The sequence below is a fragment of the Dermochelys coriacea genome, chromosome 2, assembly GCF_009764565.3.
Source record: "Dermochelys coriacea isolate rDerCor1 chromosome 2, rDerCor1.pri.v4, whole genome shotgun sequence".
Lineage (NCBI taxonomy): Eukaryota > Metazoa > Chordata > Testudines > Dermochelyidae > Dermochelys > Dermochelys coriacea.
Genome location: NC_050069.1, coordinates 181,105,667 through 181,122,674, shown reverse-complemented (window position 1 = coordinate 181,122,674; position 17,008 = coordinate 181,105,667). Strand labels below are relative to the sequence as shown.

General features: G+C 38.2%; 1 protein-coding gene across 7 annotated transcripts in view; it reads left to right on the top strand.

Annotated features, from left to right (window-relative positions):
- Positions 1 to 17,008, top strand: part of SEPTIN7 (septin 7) — a 126,844-nt gene that overhangs the window by 72,050 nt on the left and 37,786 nt on the right. For all 7 annotated transcript variants that reach the window (XM_043508745.1, XM_038388583.2, XM_038388585.2 and 4 more), the window contains one exon: positions 6,783 to 6,889. In XM_043508745.1, coding sequence (XP_043364680.1) covers positions 6,783 to 6,889 — 107 coding nt within the window. The remainder of the gene's footprint in view (positions 1 to 6,782; positions 6,890 to 17,008) is intronic.

Genomic DNA, 17,008 nt, shown 5'->3' with positions numbered 1-17,008 from the left:
CGTAGTAACCTCGTGACCCCCTGAAGGGTCCCGACCCCCAGTTTGAGAACCCCTCATTTACTATGATTGAGGTATTTGAAGCCCATTGAAAAGTCTTAGAACACAATTTCAGAAACCTCAGTAGTGAATCCTGTTTTGTCAAACTTAAGTTGTACTTCCTTCTCTATGCAAAACTGAATCTTTCTGAAGTGTGACATTGAGTTTACGTCAGTCATTTAAAAAAAAAATCAATAGCACTAATCCAGTAGTAAATAGTGAGTGTCTGTCATAAATATAAAGGGAAGGGTAACCACCTTTCTATAGACAGTGCTATAAAATCCCTCCTGGCCAGAGGCAAAAGCCTTTCACCTGTAAAGGGTTAAGAAGCTACGGTAACCTAGCTGGCATCTGACCCAAAATGACCAATGAGAAGACAAGATACTTTCAAATCTGGGGTGGGGGGGAGAACAAAGTGATTAGTCTGTCTGTGTGATGCTTTTGCCGGGAACAGATCAGGAATGCAGCCTTACAACTCCTGTTAAGTTAGTAAGTAATCTAGCTAGAAATGCGTTAGATTTCCTTTTTGATAATGGCTGGTAAAATAAGCTGTGCTGGATGGAATGTATGTTCCTGGTTTTTTTGTCTTTTTGTAACTTAAGGTTTTGCCGAGAGGGATTCTCTGTTTTGAATTTGATTACCCTGTAAGGTATTTTCCATCCTGATTTTACAGAGGTGATTCTCTTTTACTTTAATTAAAATTCTTCTTTTAAGAACCTGATTGATTTTTCATTGTTCTTGAGATCCAAGGGTTTGGTGTTCACCTGTACAAATTGGTGAGGATTCTTATCAAGCCTTCCCCAGGAAAGGGGGTGTAGGAGTTGGGGGGATATTTTGGGGGAAGACGTCTCCAAGTGGGCTATTTCCCTGTTCTTTGTTTAAAACGCTTGGTGGTGGTGGCAGCATGCAGTTCAAGGACAAGGCAAAGTTTGTACCTTGGGGAAGTTTTTAACCTTAGCTGGTAAGAATAAGCTTAGGGGGTCTTTCATGCAGGTCCCCACATCTGTACCCTAGAGTTCAGAGTGGGGAAGGAACCTTGACAGGCTATAACAAATGTTCTGTTCTAAGTTTTACTAGAAATTGGACTGAGACTGGCTTTCATGAAAGGCTGCAATACTGAATAAAATTCCAAGGAGTACTGAAACTATTTGGTAAAGTAGGGAAATAACTTTCTCAGAAATGCTCAGAGCTGAACTAACTGATCCCATTGAAGGCAATGGGAGTTTTACCACTGACTAAAATAGAGGCATAGTTAGGACAACACCAAGGCCATGTCTAAACTACCGGCTAAATTGGCGCCGTTGCAGTAGATGCATCGGTGTCGATTTAGTGGGTCTGGTGAAGACTCGCTAAGTCGATAGGAAGGCGTGTCCCGTTGACACAGTGCAGTGTAGACATCGCTGTAAGTCGACCTGAGGTACATCAGCTTCAGTTACGTAACTTGCATAATGGAACTAACATAACTGAGATCGATTTACAGTGTTAGTGTAGACCAGCCCTATATGCATTTGAAAATCCCAGCCAGCATTTTTAGTGTAACATAGAATATTCAAGATTTAAGTCATAAAAAGAATATTACCTTGTTTTTAGTCACTAATGCAGCAGAACATCAGCTAGCCATGGCAAAAACCATTGCACTTTAACTGTCTTGATTTTAATGAAAACAAAAAACCCCTTCCAGAATAAAAAATTCTGGGTGAAATTATACATCTTAACTGTGTAACCTCTTTCCTGACATCGTCTTTTTATTACACTTTCATGTTCTTGGATCCTTTGTTTTCTACTTAAAAAGCCAACTTTGCTTCCCTTTCACGGAGGGACTTCCCAATGAGCAGTATTGAAGAAGGCAAGTGGTGTTGAGTGGTGAGCGGGAGAGTATATATTATGGGTGGGCTAGCTGGTAGCTTGCAGACTAAACATGCTTCTGACTCTTGTATTGATTCTCTTTAATTGCTCGGGAAGCAGGGTGGTCTACTGTACTTTTTCTCATCCCAGAGAGGGGCTGATGATGTAATCGGAATCTGTAAACAGAACGGGTAGTACAAGGAAGTAAGCAGTCAGAAATACAATTGTCAGTGATTCCAAGCCTGTGACAAAGTTGTCAGATGTTAAAGGTCTTATTTCATCCTGTATTCTTGTAATCTCTTCTTAATTTATCCCATTATTTTTTTTATTTTTATTTATTTTTTGTCTTGATCCATTCTGCTTTGTGGCCAGGGCTAGCTAACTCTATTATGCACGCCTTTCCCTAGGTCCTCTCTCTACCCAAGTCTACCATCTAGTGAAGAACAAAGGTATATAGAAAAACTGGGTGGTGCACAAATGACGTCAACCTACTTATTTTTCCAGCAGCTTCAACTCAAGAAACCTTTTCCTCAGCCCTGCTCCAGTAATGGAAAGACCAGACCTGCAGGGACCTAAAGCTTTAGTAACTGAGGAGCGGAAGTTCAGAGAACGTTACCATATATAGGGTGAGCTTGTGGTGTCCCATCAGATCCCTTAAAACTTCAGAATCTTATTTCCACATGTTCAGTCTCATGTTGACCTGGCAAGCCAAGGCAAATAGTTTAGCAAAGATATCTGTTGAATGTTCCCATTTAAAAAAAGCTGTTGAGGCATTTAGAACAGCAGTACATTTTGACTAACCTTAAAAAAATGTATGATTGACTCTGAAGGGATCCCAGAATATAACATACCAACATCTTTCTGCAACCCATGCAATCTCTAATATTTATAAAAGAACAAAGCATTTTGAGATTCTTCCAGTGAACTAGAGGTGTAACATTCAAAGTAGTTATACATCAGAAAATGAGGTGGTGGTCTTTTGTAGAGAGAAGCCAAAAAGTAGAACAGAACTCCTCAACTTTCCTTGTATACATGATTGTATGTTATACAATGAGCAACATTTTGACTTCAGCTCAAATTTTGATCACAGCTTCAGATTTGGCGATCACAGCCCACCTGTTTGTTGCAAAATGAGTTAGGAAGAATTTGAGCAACTTATTCCTGTACTAGAAACCTTATAAATGGAAGGGTACAAGTATGTATCTAGTAGAAAATACTTATTTGCAAGCATAGTAGTTACCAAACAGTGCTGCATTCACAACAAACTTGACCACCCCCCCAAAAACACACACAAAAAACTGTCTCATTGCTATCTTCAGTGCTTTAGCCTATCATTAAGACTTGCTTTGCCTGCCAGACTTCAGTTTTTATGGATAGTTTACGAACTTCACTGCAGTGCTAGCTCTAAATAGAACTTGTGTTGCCCCTAACCCAACTCCTGTCTCTACACGCAGATCTATAGCTCAAATTAAGTGGTGCTTTAATAAAGCTTGAGCTAGTTGATCCATCAGGAGCTGTGGGTTGAAGCTCAAATTACTACTCCTCAACTGCTAATCCAGTCACTGGGTAGCACGACTGTAGGTTCAGTGTGGCCGATCTGCAATTTGTGTGGCTTGTCTATATGGTGAGATAATGTGATCTATATGGGTTGTGATTTCTAAAGGGCACTAAAGTGTTGGACATTAATTGGTGTGTATAGACCCTGCTGGTGCACACTAAATATTCCCTAGTGTACTCTCAGTGCTATTTCAAACAGTAGTACTTTAATGCACGCTAGGGAACCTGTAGTACACACCAATAGGGTCTATATCAGGGATAATCAATTATTTTGTTGTCAAGGTCCAGAGTCCTGAGGAAAAAACCAACAATCAATGATAATTAAATAAAAAAAAATGTCAGGGGTCATTTAAAATTGGCAGTCTGGATTAGGCCCACAGTCTGCCTGTTGATTACCCCGGTCTATATGGATCAACTAATGCATAACATATAGGTGTGCTTTAGAAATCACACCCCATAAGGCACATTGCTGATCTATAAAGGTAAGTTCTCACTCAAATTAGTTTAAGATAGTGAGCTCTGCAGGGCCAGATTAAGGCATAAGCTAACTAAACTACAGTTTAGGGCCTCACAATAAGAGGGGCCTCTAAAAAAAGAAAAAACTGACTCCATTTCAAATTTTATCAAAATCGGTTGATAAAAATAAAGGAGATATGGGGAAAAAAGATTCTAAATAGACACATTTTCATTCAGATATGACAAAAGTATATACATCTGGCTACACAAATATGGTTACCCTATCCTTACCCTTCACTAATTGTTTATCATTGATAGGCGGGAGGTCATGGTTGAGGGGGAAAAAAAATAGTATTTTTACAAATAATTCTGTCAGGCTTCTAAGGCAGCGTTTTGTTGGCCAGTTGCTACTGGTAAAATTCTGACCATGCCTTCGTAATTTATTTAAATAAATAATCTCACTGCCGATAACATTGGGTAAAATGTGAGGTTGGAGACGGCAGTGTTGGGAAGTAATCCTGCCAAGCTTATACTCGTATGGGACTTGTCCTAGGTGTGACATCATGTATAGCATCCCCCTTGGCTGGTAATAGCCAGAAGGCAGCCATCTTTTCTTTATGGTCCAGCATGTTAAGTCATATAGTGCCTTCACCCCTGATTTTCTTCATTTTCTTAAGTGTTAGTGGGTTCGTTCTTCTTTTGATCCGTACATATGTACAATTGTGTATTTTAGTCTGCAGGCTGCTTTCTGCTTCATGCGCTATCAAGGCTTCACATGATTGAGTTTGCAGGTGATCATCTTATGGGCTTGGGTCAAGTGGAACTTGACGATGATAAATTTGTGTTGGCTTCCTCCCATCAGTTTCGGGAACCTTCACAGTAAATATCAGAGTGCTGATGAAAAGATAAACAGAGGGTTTTGAGATAAAGGAAGGAAGATGTATATAGATAGATAGATCTCAAAATACTCTGAGTACTTGGTGAGCAAGTTATTTCAAACTATGTGCACATATGATTTATAGGCTATTAAAGCCTATAATAGTCATTATATTTGCTTGAATATAGGCTAGTTTTTCTCACTTTCTCAATACCTGTCTAGAGATTACCAGTCTGTTTTCTGGTAAATTCTTTCTCTCTCTCATGCGTATAGCTTGTTGTTACTCTGTGTGTCCGAGGTGTTTACTCGAGATTAATTAGTGGTCCTGGGGGAGAGAGAAGCGAATGCGAAGAGACATGTCTGCCTAGAAAATGCTGCAAGAAATGCTATCTGCCTTGAGCATTCTGTGAATCAAAAGTGACAAACTCTGTAGTTTATCGTTTGAGGACATCATCAATTACTTTACTTTCCAAAAATTACCAAAGAAAATGTTTTAAATTTCAGTGTTAAAATTAATGTGATGTGAAAACAGACGTACTGCAGGTTGTCTTTACTTCCATTAAGTAAGCTGATCTGTGTAATTGTAACTGATTGTGTTGCTGTAGATATAAAGTTTTCATATCTACTAATTAAGAAATCTTAGATGAAAATGTTAATTTGAAACTATTTTATAATGCAAACAGGCATATTGCAAGACGTGTTTTAGTTAGATTATTAATCTGTTCTTATAACTTTGCCTTTGTATATATGCAAATATAAAGCTTTTGTGTTAATATATTCAATGTCCTTTTTGTGAAAATAATTTTTTTTTAACGGTATGGGGCCTCTTACACTTGACGTAGGTTAAGGCCTCAGAATGTCATAATCTGGCCCTGGATCTCTGGCTACTCCACTCAGACTAACCTAACTTGCTGTGAAGACAAGCCCTTGTCTGCTGCAATTCATAATAGTAATAAACAATAACGTGAGCTTTTGTTTTGTTGATTTTCATACTCATTTACTTGCAGTATTACTTCTAGGATTTTTTGCCAAGAATCTTTTACTCTGAAATTTTTCTAGGATGGCTTTGTAAATCAACCAGCAGTTACTGTAAAGAGAGCAGTGCAGCTGGTTACTCCTCCCTTAGAGAAAGTATGTCATCAGTGGTTTGAATCCAGTCTTTATTGGCTTAGGAGCAAATTTCTCTGTCATCGCCTTTGCTTCAGTCCCCCTCCCCCCCCCTTGAGTAGCACAGTGTAACAAGACTTGAAGCATGCCGCAAACCTAACACACTTTTTTTTTTCTGTTCACATACCAGTGAGTGGATGTTGTAATAGTTTAAGTGGTTAGTTTTAATTTTTTGACTGTGGTAAAGACAAGGACTTAATTTATAAACTGTTTTAGTGGTTGATGTACCTCATACCCTGCTTCTATGGATCTATAAATAGGCAGAATTTTTATGGGGTTTGTAACTTCATTTGAATTGGCAATTACTTCTACAAATAGGTTAGCAGTGCCTGCATTATTGTCACTTTTGAGCAAATTGCAAAAATAATTCCCATGCAAACCCTGTACATTTGGAACTCCACTCTAATTAATTACTTAGAACCGCAAGAGCTACACCAAAATAACAATCTTTTGTTATAATAAACCCATTGCATAAAATTTTAAATAAAGTAGTTCCACTAGTACACTATACTTCCAGTTCTGAATAGGTAACCTGTTTAAAATTTTACATAGCAACGCCTTGTGTGTGAATTTTGTGACGGGGGGAAAAGACTGGGGAGGAAAAGTAGCAAAGTGCGTTCAGCTTATGACTGTTATGGGATTCAATGTGAAAAGTAGAGGCTTGTAAACTTAGCAATGAAAGTCTCATTTTGCAATAGCTGTTGTCTGTTTCCTCTGAGCATATGATTGAAGCTAGGAAAGGGTTTTTTTTACATACCAAATTTTAAAATGCGAGATTATAAAAAGTGCGTACAGTATGTGATAATTTTAATTGTATGGTCTAATACTTTACCCTTTCTTCTAGGTGAATCTGGATTGGGAAAATCAACATTAATCAACTCATTATTCTTAACAGACTTGTATTCCCCAGACTATCCAGGTCCTTCGCATAGAATTAAAAAGACTGTACAGGTATGTGTGTAGCTTGTTTTTTTTGTCTTGTAATTTGCAAAATGACAATAGTTTAAGATAGTGTTTTGAAGTTAGTGTCCCAAAGAGAAACCTAGCTTGTACAATAAGTTTGTTCATATTTCTATCTATATTTTTTCTTTATAATAAATCAATAATTTGCATGTATAAATAAGCTATTTTCTATTGTGTGGTTGCCTCCATTGCCAGTGATGTGGTTTAATTCCCTCAGCTATCTGACTGGTGGTCACCAATCTCACTGTAGGTCCCTGATCCTTCAATCATTCCAGTTGTTTCTGTTCAGAGGCAGGAAACTCTCTGTAGAAGTGAAGCTATTGTTTTGTAAATGCATGGCTTTTTCAGTATAGATTCAATAAACACTTTAGGTTCATGTTTTTATTAATCTCCAAAGTTAACTGTCCTAAATTCCTTTCCTATTTTCCAGTTGCCTTTTTAAAAAGCCCTGTTTGTCTTCTGACCTCTCCGCATTCCAGATTCCAAACCATCCAGCCCAATCCTTTTCTCCTCTTTGTGCCATCCGAATGCTGTTGTCTTGTTAAGATGATAATCTTGGACAAACTGAAATTGCAGTCATTCTTACAAAACTATTCAAGAAGCTGTGTTACTCTGTATCTTATCATTACACCAAAATATTACAATGCTGTAGAATTTAGTGTTAATGAAATGTGGGAGCTGGGGTGAAACACTTGTTGCAGAATTCAGGTTGAGTGTACAAAACATAATAGGCATACATGTTAAAAAGCCAGACACCTTTTTAACAGTAACTAAAAGACTTTTTGCATTGTTATGGAAAAAGTTAAATATATGCCAAAAGATCTAACTGACCAAGGCAGGATAGTTGGAGCCTTTTTAAGGGGAACTGAACGCTTCCTCAAATGCATTGCATTGAATTAAGTTATACAGTCCTGTTCTTCAATTTGTATCCTTTCTCATAATAGTTTTGGCCATATAAATTGTGTAGGGTTTCATACTGTTTTGTTTAAGGGCTTGTGTCATGCTGTAATAGAATCCCAGAACAAAGTGCAGTTAGCAAATTTAAAAACTGGGAAGTTATATTCAGGCAGAAGGAATGTTACCAGTGAGTAATTAAATTTAAATATTTAATATTTAAATAAACAGCACCAAAGATGACCAAAAATTTCTAATTTTTGTATGCTATTTTCTTTGTATTGTATTGCTAGTGATTAGTCATGCTTTAAAGAGATATCATAATTTAAATCACATTTGTCTTTGAATTTTATCGACTCTTAAAAATAACATTTAGGTTTACTAGATCTGAAAGACTAATGCAAGGCAAATGTCAGCTAGTGTGTTTACACCAATAATCAAATCTTAATGATGTAACATGAATTTAAATTATGTAATGTGTGCAATATAAGAATACGCTTAAAACTGTGACTGGCTAATAGTAGTAATCTTGGAAAGAAGCAGGATGATGTATTCATATCTTATAGTGCCAATTAAAACCTTTCTATTCCCTCAATAACTAGGGAGGATGTTAAACAGCGACTTCTAATCTTTTTTAAATCAGCAGGACTGGATAACTTGCACTAACAAGAGTAGCTCTCTGATCCACTAATTTTGACTTAACAAATCTTAGAACGCTGGGGAAGTTTGAGAGGATTGGGAGAAAAGTTCATGTTATGCCAGTATTTAAAAGGAAATGTGTAAATGAGATGACACCCAGTAATTTTAGGCCAGTTAGCATGACATCAATCTTAGGAAAATATCTTGGAAAAGCTAATGGTGCTTGACAGTCATGAGGCAGGTTATTGGTAATAGCTTTTTACTTGCAATATTACTTCTAGGATTTTTTGCCAATCTTTTACTCTGAAATTTTTCTGGGATGGCTTTGTAAATCAACCAGCAGTTACTGTAAAGAGTGCAGTGCAGCTGCTTCTTCCTCCCTTAGAGAAAGTATGTCATCAGTGGTTTGTCAGACATATAGATGAACATAATTTGTTGAGGAAGAGTCAACATGGTTTTAGTAAAGGGAAATCATGCCTCACCAATCTACTAGAATTCTTTGAGGGGGTCAACAAGCATGTGGACCAAAGGGATCCAGTGGATATAGTGTACTTAGATTTTCAGAAAGCCTTTGATAAGGTCCCACACCAAAGGCTCTTACGCAAAATAAGCTGCCACAGGATAAGAAGGAAGGTGCTCTGATGGATTGATAACTGGTTAAAAGATAGGAAACAAAGGTAGGTATAAATGGTCAGTTTTCAGAATGGAGAGAGGTAAATAGTGGTGTCCCCCAGGGGTCTGTTCTGGGATCAGTCCTATTCAGCATATTCCTAAATGATCTGGAAAAAGGGGTAAACAGTGAGGTAGCAAAATTTGAAGATGATACAAAATTACTAAAGATAGTTAAGACCCAGGCAGACTGCGAAGAGCTACAAAAGGATCTCTCAAAACTGGGTGACTGGGCAACAAAATGGTAGATGAAATTTATTGTTGATAAATGCAAAGTAATGCACATGGGAAAGCATAATCCCAACTATACATGTAAAATGATGGGGTCTAAATTAGCTGTTACCTCTCAAAGAGATCTTGGAGTCATTGTGGATAATTCTCTGAAAACATCCACTCAATGTGCAGCTGCAGTCAAAAAAACAAACAGAATGCTGAGAGTAATTAAGAAAGGGACAGATAATAAGACAGAAAATATCATGTTGCCTCTCTGTAAATCCATGGTATGCCCACATCTTGAATACTGTGTGAAGTAGTGGTTGCCCCATCTCAAAAAAGATATGTTGGAATTGGAAAAGATTTAGAAAAGGGCAACAAAAATGATTAGAGGTATGGAACAGCTTCTGTATGAGGAGAGATTAATAAGACTGGGACTTTTCAGCTTGGAAAAGAGACTGCTAAGGGGAGATATGATTGAGGTGTATAAAATCATGACTGGTGTAGAGAAAGTGGTGTTTACTACTTCTCATAACACAAGAACTAGGGGGTCACCAAATGAAAATAATAGGCAGCAGGTTTAAAACAAAGAGAAGGAAGTATTTCTTCACACAATGCACAGTCAACCTGTGGAATTCCTTTCCAGAGGATATTGTGAAGGTCAAGACTATAACAGTCAAAAAAGAACTAGATAAATTAATGAAGGATAGGTCCATCAATGGCTATTAGCCAGGATGGGCAGGAACAGTGTCTCTAGTCTCTGTTTGCCAGAAGCTGGCAGTGAATGATGGGATGGATCACTTGATGTTTCCCTGTTCATTCCCTCTGGGGCACCTGGCACTGGCCAGTTGGAAGACAGGATACTGGGCTGGATGGACCTTTGGTCTGACCCAGTAGGGCCATTCTTGTGTTCTTATGATGCAATTAGTAAAGAATTAAAGGAGGGTAGTATAATTTGTCAGTCAAGGTGACCTTGGAAAACAGATCTTGTCAAACTGAGTATTTTTTTGAGATCACAAATTTGGTTGGTAAAGGTACTGTTGACATAATATATCTAGAATTCTGTAAAGACTTCAGGCTTGTCTACACAGAGTAGCAATGAAGGCTGCAAGCATGTAATTTTTAAAGCACACTAACATGTCCATGTTTGCAAAAAGAAAAGGAGTACTTGTGGCACCTTAGAGACTAACAAATTTATTTGAGCATAAGCTTTCGTGAGCTACAGCTCACTTCATCCATGCATTTGAATGCATGGTCGAAGTAGCTGTAGCTCACGAAAAGCTTATGCTCAAAAAATTTTAGTCCTCTAAGGTGCCACAAGTACTCCTTTCTTTTTGCGATACAGACTAACACGGGCTGCTACTCTGAAACATGCCATGTTTGAAACGCACTATTTAAAGTGCACTATGAACCTTAGTGTGGCACAGACACATCTACATGGACCAATTAATGTGGAAAACATGTTAATGTGTTTCCAAAATTAATACCTTCATGGCGTGTTTATCCCATCACGGAGGTAGACAGCCCTTAGTCCCCTGTGAGATTCCGAGTAAAAGCACGCGATAGAAAATCAATGTATCCCAGATTAAAGGATAAACTACTTGTTAACCTCACTTTAAAGTTATATAAAGGAAGTGGTTTCTGTTGGCCCAGGTTATGTCAGTATATTTAATCAGCAAACGTGGAAAAAGATATAAAAACTGCAACATATATCACCAGTATGAAACACACACATTGACACAAGCCTGTGCATAATGAGACAGGTCAGTTACTGAAATACATCTTGATCAGCTGGTAAAGTGGGCTCACTTGAACAGTGTACATGTTAATACAATGGAGTCGCATCTTACACGGGGGTTAGGTTCTAAAGTCAGCTTGTAAAGCGAAAATCACGTATAGTCAAAATTACCATTGAAAATCCCTTAAATCGCCCATAAAGTACAGTATACTGTACATGGTTTTGTGTACACTGTACAACCCTGTACAGTAATATGTATTAATATATACAGTAATGTACAGTATAATAGAGTACATTTGCAAAATATAATTTTACAGTACTGTATTTTTAATTACAGGGGGTAATTACATGGGGATAGTTACGGGGTCATCAGGGCTCGATGTTGATCCAGGAGACAGAGATGACTGAGAGCGAGTCATAGACGAAGTGGTTGGCTCTGCTTCAGCTTGGGAAGTTGATTGCATAGGCTCATCTGCTGCTGGTTGTTTTTCCTTGAAAAACATGGTGATTGGCAACTGTCACTGTTGTCTCTTGAGCTGCTCAAACATTTATTGATACGGTCTCAAATTGTCCATAATACTATGTGTGATTTTGAGGCTTAGATCCATCGAGGGATCATATTCAGAAATTAAATCCAAGTGTTTCGCTGCTTGGAACACTTCAGCAAATTTATGAAGATTCCAACTTGCTTGCTCTTCCTGTTCGTCGTCGTCATCTTCGTCTTCTGTAGATGATTTTATCAGTTCCTTTAACACTTCATTAGTCAATGTTCTCTATGGCTCTTAACTAATTGTTCAATTTCTTCCTTAAGGATGTCAACGAAGCCATCACCATCCACTTGCCTGGCCACCTGAACAATACGTTTCACTTTTTTGTCAATGGTTGGGAAACCCTTAAAATCATTCACACATTTTTTCCATAGGTTTTGCCAACATGCATTGACTATTTCAGGCTTATTTGCATCCAATTTAAGTGTTGCAATTAGCAATGTTGAATGACTTCCAACACTCCATCACATTAAGATTGCGATTAGCATCCATAGCGCTATATATCCGTGAGAACGTAAGCCTCATGTACGTGGCCTTGAAACAGCGAATCACACCTTGGTCGAGAGGTTGGAGGATGGACGTGGTATTGGGGGGGGGGGGGAGAAAGACGACTTCAACGTCATTATGCGCAAACCGGAGTGCCTCACGGTGGCCAGGAGCATTGTCTACAATCAGCAACACTTTAAAGTCTTTTCTCTTTGAAATACCGCTTGACCTCCGGAATGAAACACTTGTGGAACCAATCCAGAAATAATGCTGCTGTCACCCAAGCCTTTTTGATTGCCAGAACACAGGCAGGAGATTTTTGTTCTTTCCTTTTAGGGCTTGAGGAATTGCAGCCCTGTAGAGCAAGCCCGGCTTTATTAAATGCCCAGCCGCATTGCCACAAAACAACTGTTCCTAAAACTGTTAAGCCAACCTTGGCTGGCTTTGAATTCCTTCTCATCAGAAGGCAGTCCCTCTTCAGTGGGAGGTTTGAAGAGCGCATAGAGACTAAGAGCCTTTTCTCGCAATGTTTTGCCATAGGTAGGCACACGTTTACGGTTCATGTCTTCCAGCCATAAGTTTAATGCCTTCTCAGTCTTCACTAAAGTCTTATCATGCACCTGGCTCATCACCCTTAGCAGTTATTGGAGCACTTGATGCCACAGCTTGACAAATTTCTCTCTCTTGAATCTTGATGGCACTGATGCTAGATTCATTGTGGCCATATTTACGTGCCACATTGGAGACAGACATACCGTATCTCAAGTCCAACGCAGCCAGTTTCTCCTCCAGCGTTGGAACAGATTGCTGTTTCTTCCATTAAACATGAGATGAAGTAGTTGGCTTGCATTTAGGGGCCAAGTTGTACGAAAAATACTTCTCTTTTAGCACTAGATTAACACTCAGCACAGCGAGATGCTCACACTATGAGAGGCACGCGGGAACCGAGACCAACTGAGAGAACAGCAGATTCACGTCTCCCATCTCACGCTCACTCACGCTCATTGAGTGGAATGGTGGGCAGAATCATCCGCACTATTTACACTTTTTGTTGTTGTTGTTTGCCAAGCTTGTATAGTTGAATTTGCGTAAGTTAAATGCGTTTATGATGCAACTGACCTGTACAGCCAAATGCAATGTCATGCATTTAGGAACAAATATAAATTATGCTTACAAGATGAGAAACAGTATGCTGGAATGCAGTGGCAAAGAAAAGGACTCTGAGTTAATCATGGATAGTCAACTGAACATGAGCTCCCATTGCAAAGCTGTACCTAAGAGGGCAAACACAATCCTTGAATGTATAAACAGAGGAATATGAAGGATGGGTAGGGAGGTAATATTACCTCTGAATACAGCATTTGAGAGACAGTTATTGGAATACAATGGCCCAGTCTGGTGGTCATGCTTCAAAAAGGACGTTGACGCACTGGAAAGGGTAAAAAAAAAAAAAAAAAAAAAAAAGATTCAGGATCTGGAAAACATATATTTATAATGAGACTGAAGTCCAATTTTATTTTTTTGAAGAGAAGATTAAGATGACTTGGTCACTGTCTACAAGTACATACATGGAATACAGATTTTCTTATATGGCTCTTTTAATCTAGCAGAACAAATTATAATGAAATCCTGTGGTTGAAAGCTGAAGCTAGATCAATTCAGACTAAAAATAAGGTGCAAATTTGTAACAGTGAGGGTAATTAACTATTGGAACATGGCAAGGTGGATTCTCAATCACTTCAAGTCTTTAAATCAAGATTGGATATCTTTCTAAAAGATGTGCTGTAGTGCAAAATAGAATTTAAGGGCTTGATGCAGAAATTACTGGACGAGGTTCTTTTGTCCTGTTATGCAGGAGGTCAGACTAGATTATCAAAATGGTCCCTTTTGGCCTTAAAATCTGCTAACCTTATACATGAAAACTATGCTTCTTCCTTGCTCCACCAATAAGAATTCAGTGAAATCAAGTATCTTGTGGTTGAAGAGGATTCTAACTTGATTTAAGTTCATACAAATTAAAACACAAATGGAAACTGGATATGGTTTGGAAGTAATTAGTCCTCCTCACTTGTTTAACTTTGTTCAGTCTCTGTTCATACACTTAAATTAGGAGTCATTAGGATGATAAATTTATATTGTAAATGGATGAATGCCCTTCATATCATTAGGAGTCATTGCTACCCTTATCTGGCAGTCTGCTTTTTCATGTACAACTTATCTTGTGATGGCTGAAAAATCAACAAGTATTGTCTCTTAATTCAAATGTCATGTAGGTAAATAGTGGAAAATATTAGAATTGTAACCTTGAATGTTGTATGTATTAGAAACTCCTGTGGCTGATATTTAATTGTGATTCCAATTCAAATATATCTAGGTAGAGAAGGTTCTTAATCTATTAATATAACATGTCACATGGCATCAGCATGTGTCCATATTCATGCTTGCGTTGGGTGCTCTTGGGGCAGATTTAAATAGTGAATTGAAGCTCTACGGTTTATCATTCCCAGTTAATACCTGTACCTGAGCCTTGTTCATGTGGATTGAAACGTTCTTAGTAGAAATTATACTTTATTTTTCCTGCTCCTCTGTATCATGTAAAAAACATTTATTGAGTAGGAGTTAAGTTGATTAAAATAGAGAAGTTTAACTGCATAAGTATCAACTGTAATTTTGGCAGTGCTTGACATTCATGAGGCAGATTATGGGTGATAGTTTTATTTTAAAAAAAATGAAAAAAGTGTTTTAAAAGAATCCTTTTAAACAAACACAAAAAAATTTCCCGTTTCCACTTTGTAACTTCATCAATCAGGACTTTGGCAATGTTTTTCAAAGATTATGCAGAGTGTTTTCAGTAGGTGAATTCAAAAAAAGCTATAAAGTAAGCGATCTTATGTGAAATACACTTCATTTGATCATCAGTTAAATATTTTAAATGGTGTGTATGATATAGGAATGCTTGATCCAATAGTAATACAGTAGACGCTCATTAGTAGCAACATATCAGTGCCCTTTTGCTATGTTGCTCCTAAGGCCACATCTACATTACCCACCCGGATCAGCAGGTAGTGATCAATCCCCGATCGCTCAGCTTTTGACTCCAGAACTCCACCAGGGCGAGAGGCGGAAGCGGAGTTGACGGGAGTAGCAGCCGTCGATCCCGCGCTGCAAGGACGGGGATCTAAGATACGTCAACTTCAGCTGTGCTATTCTCGTAGCTGAAGTTGCGTATCTTAGATCGATTCTCCCCATCCCCCACTAGTGTAGACCAGGCGTAAGTGGCTGTTGCTATTATGGGGAGTGTTGACAATTCACAGTAGGGAAAGTGTTCCCAGGGCAAATGCTTCTCATAAGCAGTGGTTGCTCTTACAAAGTGTTGCTGCAAACAAGCGTCTACTGTAGTGAGACTAAGACTTGTATTCAGTTTGATCGGATCCAGTGTAATAATGTAAAATAGACCAATCTGACCTGCTTAACTAAAGTGCATGGGAAAATGGTCATTTGGAATGGATTTGTTAAGAAAAGTTTTAGATTCCAGGACTGGAACTAATTTGTTTTTCGTGAATCTCTTGGGAATACTTGTAAAACCAGATGATAGGATACAGTTGGATTCTAACTGTGAATGACACTAGTTTACAGTTGTCTGGATCGGTTCCAGATGTAGCTGCGTTCTGAGATTTTGGCCATGTATGGACACAACTTCACTTAGTTCACAAAATAAAAATAACTTAGGCTGCATGGCACAAATTCTTAATATTGATCTCTAATTGACACTAAGAAAAGTAACATGATTTAGTGTGCTGTGGAGGACAAGGTTTAAGTATTCCACCTGTGTATAGAATTTCAATATTCCAAGGTTTTGAAAATTGTATAAGGCAGGATGTACAAAAGATACACGCGTCCAATTTCTAAATAGAACTCGGAAGGCTTATATACTAGTAATAAGTGTAAAATTTACTTTTGGATAGGCACTGGCTGCTGCAGAAGTGGATTTGGAAAATATGTAACTTAAGCACTGTGGATATTGTTAGGGCCACTCATCATGTTTGCAAATATGTTTGTTAAGCCTACTCAGGATTTTAGTTTGAAAATCCTTTTCAGTATTGGAAGGGAAATGTGTACTTCACCCCATCAACAAAAGCTACTCTTTGTAAGCAACAGAAAACCTCAGACAGGTGAAGAGTGAACGATTGTACACTGATTTTCATGTAACATTTAATAGTGTTCTGAAGATAAATCCCAACTAATCCAGAACCATTTGCAAAATATGTGCACAGTCTGCAGGGTCCTAAGCATGCACTCGGTGATTGGGCCTTGCCTGGCTCCACCTTTGGAGGGTGGGGTGGGAGAATCCAGGCTTGTGTACCTCCTCTCAATTCATTTGTCAGGGTATCAGACCACACATTGTGGAATCTATGTAGGGTTCCAAGCAATAGTGTTTGTTGCTTGCACTTGAGGCTAGCTGTGACAGTGATATTTTTTTCTGTTTAGGCACAAGTGAGGGTATCTAAAATCAATCCTTTTGGTAGGCAATATGATTCAGGTGTGGAGAAGGTTATGTTTATTGCATACATTAATTCACACTTTTTCTGATATTTCACATTTTTGAAGGTGCAGAGGAGACTAAAAAGTCATTCTTAGATTAAACATTGAATCTTCCTCAGCAACTTGGCTTTCTTTGCTCTTATTTGAATGATGTTCAGTGTCTTGTCTCTGCAAGACTATTGTTTCATTTTCTCATTATTTCTACAATGTTTATATTCTAGATTTATTGTTTTATTAAAGGTGCTTATCCATTTGTTAGTGACTCACTTTAAGTTGGATTATGTGGCAAATGGTTGCAAATGTCTTGCAGCTGACTTCGTGTGGTGGTTTCATTGTGTTCTGCAATTAGCTATGTATGTGTAAGAAACAGCTTTGCAT